Source organism: Populus trichocarpa, chromosome 12 (assembly GCF_000002775.5).
Source record: "Populus trichocarpa isolate Nisqually-1 chromosome 12, P.trichocarpa_v4.1, whole genome shotgun sequence".
Lineage (NCBI taxonomy): Eukaryota > Viridiplantae > Streptophyta > Magnoliopsida > Malpighiales > Salicaceae > Populus > Populus trichocarpa.
Genome location: NC_037296.2, coordinates 9,190,087 through 9,200,224, shown reverse-complemented (window position 1 = coordinate 9,200,224; position 10,138 = coordinate 9,190,087). Strand labels below are relative to the sequence as shown.

Sequence of the window (10,138 nt, the reverse complement as noted above, 5' to 3'; positions counted from 1 at the left end):
CTCATTGTTACTGTCAGGTATCCCAATCAATTGGTTGTCTTGAGAATATAGCGAATATTAAAGTGATCGCTACTGTAGAGGATAAGAAACCGTTATTTTATCCTTTTTTTTTTATTTGTTTTTGATGTGCTTGTGTTTTTTTTTTTTTGAGTAAACTAAATTTGTGATACTGTACTTCTACCTTTTTAATTTAGATTTTACTGATATTACTATCATGATTTAAAAGGCATTTTAATTTGGAAGGTATTTTAAAATATCATAGCGGTTGTTGTTTAAAATATTTTTTATTTAAAAATATATTAAAATAATATTTTTTAAAATTATTTTAACATCAACACATTAAAATAATATAAAATTATAAAAAAAATTAATTTTAAACAAAAATATAATTTCATTCGAGTTTTCTTATTAAAAACAAGCTCTATTTCATATTTATTTCAGTTTTTATAATTTTTTCTCAAGTAATACAAATTTCTTTATGATATCATAGTAATGGTTAAGGGTAATATTGAAACCAGAAGTGTAAGTATCAGGATAGATGTATAATATTGCTTAAGTACAGGGAAAAAGCGAAGTTTATCCATGTTTTTTTGTTTTGAATCAGTAGTTCATCACAGAGTACAGACTGGAGAGTGTCAGGAGAGAGAGTAAAGAGTAGAGAGAGAGAGAGAGAGAGAGGAAAGGAAAGGAAAATAAAAAGAAGCAGCCGGCTTAGATAGATAGATCACAGACGCATCTGTTGTTGCTTTATCCGGTGTTTATACTTGCTGAACAGACGGGCGGTAATCTCTCTCACATTTTTTCTTACTTAATTTAATTTAATCAAAGCTGAAATTGATGATGTTGGAAAATGGTAAAACATGTTTGGAGAAAAAGGAAATGATAGATTTAGGGTTTTGAAGAAGCACATTTGAGAGGTAAAATACAGATCTGGTTCAAATCCTTAATGTTTTCTCGCTATTCCTTGGAGCACAACTTTGAGCTGCTTCCCTTTGCGGGTGTGCTCTAACCTGTAGGGTTACGTAATAATGGATAACAGTGGTGGGTTTCTGAATTGCACGCTATCATTTCTTTTCTTAAAGAGACATGGTGGGTTTCTGTTCCTGTTTGTTTTTGCAGCAATGGGGAGAAAATCACCTGCGAAATGGATAAAGACTGTTTTGTTTGGAAAGAAGTCTTCCAAATCTCTTATTGTCAAAGGAAGGGAGGTAATTAATTTAATTTAATGCCAACTTACTTCTTTCTAATAGTCTTCTGTTTGACAACCTTTCAATCTATCCATCAAGCTATGGGATTGCTTAAGCTCTCTCTCTCTCTCTCTCCCTCTACTTAGTCTGTTGTGCTATAAAAGGCAGTCTTAACCTTAAGCTTATTCAAAAACCATTCAATCTAGAAGCTTAAGTTGTGATAAGCTTTTATGTTGGAACAAAATCATAGGTACTAAATCCTGTTTTCTAACTTTGATCATTATGTGCAGAGAACTGTGAATGACAAAGAGACATTGGTTGCTGTCAGAGCCGTGGAAGCTGATGTGACCTCAGTTCCTCCGGTGGTCAAGCCGACAGCCCCCACTACCACTAATATCACTGAAAGGATGTTAGAGCTAGAGAGCAGGGAAACTACAGAATCATCACGTGATGGAGGTATATTGTCAACTGGAAATCAAGATGCAAATCATTCTCAATTATACACTCCTGATGCTCCTCCATCTGATGCTGACAAAATAAGGCTTGATGAAGCTGCGACAATGGCACAAGCCGCATTTAGGGGTTACTTGGTAATTTTCTCTTATCTTATTATCATCGCCGTGGATATTTATCTAAGTCGTTGCAACATTATTAAAATTGCGTCTCTTGCTTTTGGCGATGGTTGTGCAGTATCTGTTTTCAAGCGATTGTGTGGGATAGGATAGATATCTGTTTCTTATAGTGGCTGTGGCAGTTTTGCCAGCTGCACAAGCACAATTGCCTTGAGATTAGATACAGTTTATATGGATCCTTTCCTTTGGCTTATCATTTTGTTTTTGGATTAACGTGGGTGTCCGGGTCATCTTGCCCGTACCTCGACTAATTCCACGGGCCTTGAAGTTAACGACCATGTAAGCCTCTAGTGGCCATTATATTAGCAACCACAAGGCTCGAATTTGAGACCACAGGGGGAGCAAACCCCTTGGTCCCAAGTTCTTACCACTGGGCCACCTACTAGATAGTTTTTGGCTTATCATTTTGTTCACATGGGTCTTTGCTTTGTGAAAAAAAGGCTATTGAACCTTGCAAAGCTAGCTTGGTTATAAAGCATTAGCTTGCAGTGTGTAGATAGGTGCACTACTGGGGCTGTTTTCATGGACCTTGAGGGTTCGACTGACTTGGTACCAGGTATGCATGGTTGCTCAGTTACCTGCAGTTTTCCTAGTCCAAGCCCAAGGGTTGATGGCTAATTGTGGCTTTCAGGGGGTTGATATGGGCCTAGATGCAATGGTCTCATGCCCTAATGTGTTGTATAGCAAGCATGAGGGTGGCATTAACTAAATCTCTAATTGATGTAATGATTCTCAGTTGATATTCTATCCATTTCATGGTGTAGTTGTTGCAATATGTCTTTTGTTTTTTTTTGTTTTTTCTGACACAAGGCATGTGGAATCATGTTTGTGTGGAGGTCATGCAGTCCCTGATATAAGTTTGTTTTTGTGAAGGCTCGCCGAGCATTTCGAGCTCTTAAAGGCATAATAAGGCTTCAGGCTCTTATCCGTGGACACTTGGTTAGAAGGCAAGCTGTTGCTACTCTCTGCTGTGTGCTCGGAGTTGTCAAGTTACAGGCTCTTGCTCGAGGAAGAATGGTTAGGAATTCAGAGATTGGCTATGAGGTTCATAAATTATGCAGCCAAGTAAAACTGCCGGTAAATTCTTGGAAAACCAAATCGATTGTTGCTTCTTCTGCCCCTTATGTAACAGCCCTCGAAAGAGCTCAATTGCATATACCCCGGTCATTTAGGAGGAAGGGCCTGAATAAGCTTTTTGCCCGATAGGACTGAATCAATCACAACACAGGGGAGTCCTTAATCGAGTATGAGTCCCTGGGTATGCTTTTCCAAGTCCAAGTGTTTGAAGGAGGGGAGCTCCCTTTAAGAAAAAGAAGAAAATATCTTTCTTCTTGAGTACCGCTTTTAGAATTATGGGTTTAGGGCACCCATTTGAGTACCTCTTTTAGAATTATATGGTATTTGATCAAGCATATGAATTTAGTTTTGCTCTTTGTTTTTGCACTTTGGGTGGACTTGTAATGCTTCTAAATGGTGTGTGCCTGTAGTGTAAGCTCAGAGTTAAAACCTCTTTCTTAAAGAATGTATACGAGTAGTAATAACAAATAATCAGCCTTATTGTTTAAAAATTTAGACCATTAAATTACTGTAACTTACAACAATTTATTATTGTAAAGTTTCACCCATTCTCAAGGCTACAAAAGTTTCAGGTTTTCAACTCTGTTTATTTCGTCACTTATATCGCGTGGAAATCTTAGATTAGACTATTGTACCCATGCATTCCTTTTCAAGTTTCATGAAAATATATAATGCGCAGGACACAGTTGTGTAACATGACAAATGAATACAAGTATGGTTCGTTTTGATTGCAGTTCTTCCTAGTGTAGTGAACTTAACAAGTTTGAAAGAAACTACACAAGGTTTAGTGAACATATCATCATTTAATGACATTCTGAATCATATTGCTTACTGCATTTCTGAATACTAATTGTTGAGGCTTCAATTCTTTTTATTTTCTTATTTATCCCGTAACTAATCAAATTATATTGTTGCTTTTTTTGCTTGTTCCACTTTTCATCATTAATTCTTCTTTCATCCATGTATCAGGAGGGCAAGCTTGCAGATTCTAGTGGAGTTGGTATACAAATGGCCAAGCTGTCATCAAATGCTTTTGTTCGCAAGGTATGAATAGAAGAATGATTTGATTATATTTATTGCATAGTGGCTTAGTTGTGTACAGAAGAAGCTTCTCACCTAGGACAAATTAAGAATAGCCCCATGATGTACATTCTATTTGTTTGTGATTTTATTTATTTGACTGTCATTCCAGTGATAAAGAGCTCCTTGTGGCTACAAATAGAATCAATAAAAACCTTATTTAAACCAGATACTGTTAGGGCTTGTGTAAGTGCTTATTCTTCTTGATAACAACCGACTCTTCTCTAGGAGATATAAGAACAACCACCTTGATAAGTTAATGGAAGGAACTGTGATTTGGTTTTATCTATCCACTTACTTCTGACACATGAAACATAAATCAGCAACATGAGCACCAAGGGTGCAGCAGCCAGTGATGAAATGCAATGGAAAATTCCAAATTCATTTCCTATACATCAGATGAACCATAATTCATGCATAATACTTAAGCATTCATGAGTAGTGAAAACTATCCATAATGCCTTGGATATACAGTTATAACCTCAACAATCCCTCGGAGGGTTGAGAGTATATTCTCCCCTTCAATTGCTCTTTCCTTTTGCTCTCCACTAAACCCAGATCACTGTGTATAAAATCCCATTTTTCTTATTTTTCTGTAATAAAACAAAAAGGCCCAATCTTTCCTAGCATTAAGGTCATGATTCACTGAATCTCATTTATTTGTGATCTTATAAAGATACCTGTAAGAAATGGTTTGCAATATTTTCCTGAGTAACTCTTTAGTCAGGGTTGACATTCACATAGTTTTTGTAATTATATCTGTCAAGCTTTGTTTTCTAGGCATGAAAATATTTGATTAAAGGGTACCTATCCTCAAAATTCAATTGTTTTCAAGGCTGTTACTTGCAAAATTTGGAATTTCAGACACCATCTTTAGTGATATAAAATGTCATGAATATCATCAATTCATCATGCAAACCTTCTTTTTTTTGTGAGATACTGGAGGAACAATTCATTTCTCTCCTCTGTACATGGAAAGGGGAAAAGGGTTGCATCTTCCATGTAACTTGATTTTATCTGCATGCAGCGCTTTCTGTCATAAAAAAAATTGAAATAAACATGAAAGGTTCAGTAAGAATATTTCTGGTGCTTGCACTGGGATCAGGGATATTTAACAGTGATCAGTTAGAAAATATGCATGAATTTTAATAACACCCTTTCCATTTGATCTCTGATGGGACTGTTTTCCAGCTTCTTGCTCCATCACCTGCTGTAATGCCATTGCAACTCCCCTATGATTCCATGGAACCAAACTCAGTTGCAAACTGGTTAGAGTGCTGGTCAGCGTCCTCTTTCTGGAAACCAGTTCCCCAACCAAAAAAAATTACTTGCTCAAAAACTCAGAGAAAGCAGAGTAATGGTCAAATAGTGGAAGCTGAAACTGGTAGGCCAAAGCGCAGTGTTCGGAGGGTCCCTGCTGCAAATGTTGACAGTACCTCAGTACAAGCAGCCTCTGAATTTGAGAAACCCAAGCGCAATTTGAGGAAAGTTTCAAGCCATCCAGCTGATTCAGCAGAAAATTCACAGATTGAGCTTGAAAAGGTAAAGCGCAGCTTAAGAAAGGTTAATAACCCCGTTATAGAAAACTCTGCTCATTCAGAGGTTGAAAATGAAAAGCCAAAGCAAGGTCTAGAAAAGGTATCTGGCACTTCAGGTGATAATGTTTTGGGATGGAGCGTAAGTAATTCAGCTGAGAAGATGAAGAAAGAAGCTACCTTGACAACATCCAATGTACCTGATGTGGTGAAGAATGATCCAAACTTGATGTCCAAGTTGCCTGATGCAGAGACAGCTGATGAACCTGTAGAAATGATCAAGACATTGGAATCATCACATGACGATCAAGCTGTGGTAGAATCTAAAGCTTCAGTAGATACTGGTGGTATAGTTGAGAATATGCAAATAAATGGGAAGTCCAAACACCAGGATGATCCAACAAGCAATGAAAATCACAAAACTGCCAAGAAACCTTCATTCACAATGAAACCAGAACGTGCCGAGAATGGGCTACAGAGCAGTCCCACCCTCCCTAGCTACATGGCAGCAACTGAATCTGCAAAGGCAAAGCTGAGAATGCAAGGCTCCCCAAGATTTAGTGAAGATCGAGTTGAGAAAAATAACATCACCCGTCGTCATTCTCTGCCCTCTTCAACTAATAGCAAAATCAGCTCCGAGTCCCCGAGGACACAAAGAGCAGTTCATGGTAGTGGCAAAGGGGGGAATAAGAGTGACAAGTCTTTATTGTCTTCAAGAGATGGAAATGGTATGAAATGCTTGCTTGCCCCTAAAATTACTGTGTCTTGTTTTTTCATGGACGCATGCTTGATTTTGTTGTGAAAATTCTCGAGCAATTGTTGTGCAAGTTTTGGCCTCTGAGCATTAGAGTTCCTTTTTTGGGATCAATCAGCTTGTATATCCTGTTTCAATGCTCCGAGTCCCTTTAAAATCTAATGCCACGTGAAATTGCACATCGTTTTGAGAAACTTCAGCTTAACCTGAAAGCTAATCTTATTGCTTTTTTTATATATTTAAATTTGGTAACTGTCCAATTTGTTATCAGAAGTACTAGTTAAACATTCTGTTTTCTATTTGACATGAGTTATTCCCCTTTTTTCTGAACTCTTAAGAGCTTATTTTTTTAATGTACAATATGAATCTTAAGTATGATGTCCCCCCTCCCCTTTTTTTTTTTTTGTTATGCAGCTAAGGGAGCCCAACCAGAGTGGAAGAGGTAATTGTGGAACATTGGTCTTTCAAGGAAGCATAAGGTCTCTTATTTCATCTGCGGTTTTTCTTTTTACATCTTTGGTGCAAGATCATGGTGTAGCAGTGAAACATGGTCTATAGCCGGAAGGGGTGTGTTGGCTCTGAATTCTAGTTTTCTGCTGTGGCTGTTTGCGAGTGGATGTACATCATAGGTTTTTAATCTTCAATCTTGCTAAAATCGTACATTTAATTCTAAATTGTGCCTGGTTTTGACGTGATTTCTGGCAGTGCATAGTGTAATTTTCCTCTTTCTATTTTTCCGTTGTTTTTTTCACAAAAGGCTTCTGTTTCAAATTTTCTGGTGGATTTCTCTATCTTTAATACCTAATCAGAACTTTTCAAAGATCATTTAAATCTCTGCCTTTTGCCTCAACCAAATTCCCACTTTTGCTAGATGTCAAATATCCATTTTAACTTGAAAGCTTAATGTGTTTGGTACTGTTGTAGAGTATGTGGATTAACTAAATATTTTTAAAATTATGATTAGAACAAGATGCAATTTTAATCCCACTGCATGATACTCCTAAACAAGCTATAGACTGAGAAGTATAAGTGGTTGGGTGAAGTTTTAAAAATGATTTTATAAAACTCATTTACAAGTTCTCTCACGTGAAAGTGTTTTTTTTTTATTAAATGATAATTTTTTTCACATTTGATACTTGTATAGGTTTATGTTGCAATTCTTCTATTTATTTAATTAGACAGGGATTGATGGTAGGTTTTAAATTTGTAGCCATTTGATTATTAAGGTTATCCAATAATTAACTCCAAAGTATGAATTGTTGAACAAGTAATCAATTCTATATTAACTAAATAGGCTATCAAATAGTTGTGAAGCTTAGTGAAATATGTAATTGATTATTCTTTTAAAAACGAAAAATTAATAACATCCAATATTATATTTGATTGGAAGAATGTTTATTGAAAGAATTTATTTTTGTATATATAAATGGGACAAACAATTTAGCTTAATTTCTAACCCATTAAATATGGTATAACCTGATAAACTTGTAATTTCAATAATTAAGATTGAGCTAACCTGTGTTATTTTGTTAAACTTGCGGTCTAGATTATTGGATCAGAATAACCTGATATAAAAAAAATCAACTCGTGTTAACTATTTAAACTCATGACCCAGATCATTAGATCTGAAGCATCCTATTAGGAAAAATCTTGAAACTCAATGTCCAATCAATCAAATATTGAAGGATGAATTAAAAAAAAAATTATACAAAAGGATTTAAAGCAAAAAATAACAATGAAAAGAAAAAGGATCAAAATTATAATAGAGAATAAAATTTCAAGAAAAATTCATTTAACAGAATAACAAAAAAAAATCAAAAGAATGAGGATCAAAATAGACATACAAAATAAATTTTATATTTGATTGAAAGATGAAATTTAAAAGAAAAATAAATTTAGCAAAATGACAATAAAAATCAAAACAATAAAGATCAAATTGGTAAAAATAATATACCATACTTTGGATAGAAGGATGAAATTGAAATAAATAAAATTTTTACAAAAAGACCAAGAACAAAAATTAAAAATCAAAAGAATAAAAATAAAATTTGAAATACCAACAACAAAGAGTACCAACCTGTTATTTTAGGGGGAATAAAGAGAAAAGAAGGAAAAAAAAATAAAAGTCCACCAATGACAAACCAACCACCTAACATTGACACGCGTCGCCCCAAAATAAAGAGGACATGATGATTCTTGCAACGACACGACATAAAGATATTTTTGGACTCTAGAAGGCGTTGAACGCATCGTTTTAAAGATGAGGGTGCCTTTCACATGTTGACGTGTGCCAAACATGTGCCAATTACTTTTTATTTATTTATCTTTTTATTTATGAAAAGACCTAATTGTCTTTAAGTTGACCTGATAATAATAAAAAAATATTTGTGAAACGACAAAAAAGCTTGATGCTAATTTAAAATTTTTGACTTCCAAATGCATTTTGGTTATTACATTATGTTTCGTTTCGTAATTATTTTTCATGTCTAATCAAACACTACAGTGTCCCTCATATAACATATAACATGATAATTATAAAAAAAAAACCATTAAAAAGATACCAAATTACCCAATAGAATTTAGGGTTTTCGAGTGTTCATGATAGTTTTGGTTAGTAAATAGTATAGGTTTTTTTAATAGTAATTGTATGTTTGTTATTATCCCGAAACATAAAAAAAAAACTATATTGTTTTGTTAAAATTTGTTTTTAGTCTTGCATTTGGGCATACCTCGTTTTAAAAAAAGCATATCTTTGCATCCATTTTAAAGTCCATACATATTGCTAATTATTGATGTCATTTTTGCATTTTCATTTTTACTTTAGCAATCATAAAAGAAAAGAAAAAGCAAAAATATATGTTATATCACGTGCATCTATTTTGGGGTTTCATGACTTATTTGGAAAACTCATCTAGGCTTGACCATATTAAAAAACATTTGAAAGGATGACATTTCAAAACCCTTTTATTTTTTTTTCTCATTTTAAAACTGCATTTTCAATAAATGCCTTGTTATTCATTCATAACATTTGAGATAAATAAACTTATAGCAATTATTATCTTGATTATTAATGAGAAGCAACACTATTTTTCATCGATTTTTTAAAATTTTATTCATTTCAAGCCTTTTAATATAATATTCATCAATGACACTTGAGTATTAATCTAGAGCATTAATTTTCTTAGGAAGTCTTAAATGTTAGTGTCATTAGATTCTATGTCCAAGGAGATCAAAATGGTTACTACTTGTGTATTTAAGGATTAAGGTATATAGTCTCATTAAAAAAAAATTATGAATGAATCCCGATATTATAGAATAAATGAATGTTAAAAGTCATTATCTAAGAACTATTATTACACAAATAAAATGTTTAGCGATATCTCCTTATAGAATTTGAGCTAGATTCAACAAGCTTAATAAAAAATTACATAATTATTCATTAAAATGACTTGATAGACTATTAATAATCATCGGTTGTGATAGGAGTAAATAGACATAAAAATATCAATTCACAAAACAAATTGAGAATGAGAAGGATAACTAGGACTTTATAATGAATAAGTTTATAACTTACTTTGTGTTTAACTCATTGCAATAGATCCATTCTCACTCGTGTAGTTAGATCATCGATAAATTAGGCAAAACAGATCATTAAAAAATAGAAGATAAGTAGCAGTATAACTTACCTCATGTAAGATATTTTAGGGTAATAATATCTTTTCTTTAGCATAATCTCTCTTACCTTACATCTCTGAAGACTAATTAAGTTTATAATGATCATAATACTAAATGATGATTTTTTTTTATTTTTACCTTTTTATTTTTTTTTTAGTTCGCCATGATGTCGGGTATAACAATCCTAAATCCCTAATT

At 33.8% G+C, this 10,138-nt stretch overlaps 1 protein-coding gene across 1 annotated transcript; it reads left to right on the top strand.

Annotated features, from left to right (window-relative positions):
* Positions 1-529: 529 nt before the first annotated feature.
* Positions 530-6,960, top strand: LOC7483441 (protein IQ-DOMAIN 31). Its single transcript, XM_024582160.2, has 7 exons — positions 530-782; positions 1,120-1,208; positions 1,478-1,777; positions 2,693-2,896; positions 3,866-3,940; positions 5,168-6,239; positions 6,680-6,960. Exons 2-7 carry the CDS (start codon positions 1,122-1,124, stop codon positions 6,709-6,711), a joined length of 1,770 nt encoding a protein of 589 aa, XP_024437928.1. The 5' UTR covers positions 530-782; positions 1,120-1,121; the 3' UTR covers positions 6,712-6,960.
* Positions 6,961-10,138: the final 3,178 nt, after the last annotated feature.

Coding starts and splice junctions, on each gene's coding strand:
- LOC7483441 (XM_024582160.2), top strand. CDS start 1,122: ATGGGGAGAAAATCACCTGCGAAATGGATAAAGACTGTTTTGTTTGGA. Junction 1,209..1,477: donor TTATTGTCAAAGGAAGGGAG/GTAATTAATTTA, acceptor CATTATGTGCAG/AGAACTGTGAATGACAAAGA. Junction 1,778..2,692: donor CCGCATTTAGGGGTTACTTG/GTAATTTTCTCT, acceptor GTTTTTGTGAAG/GCTCGCCGAGCATTTCGAGC.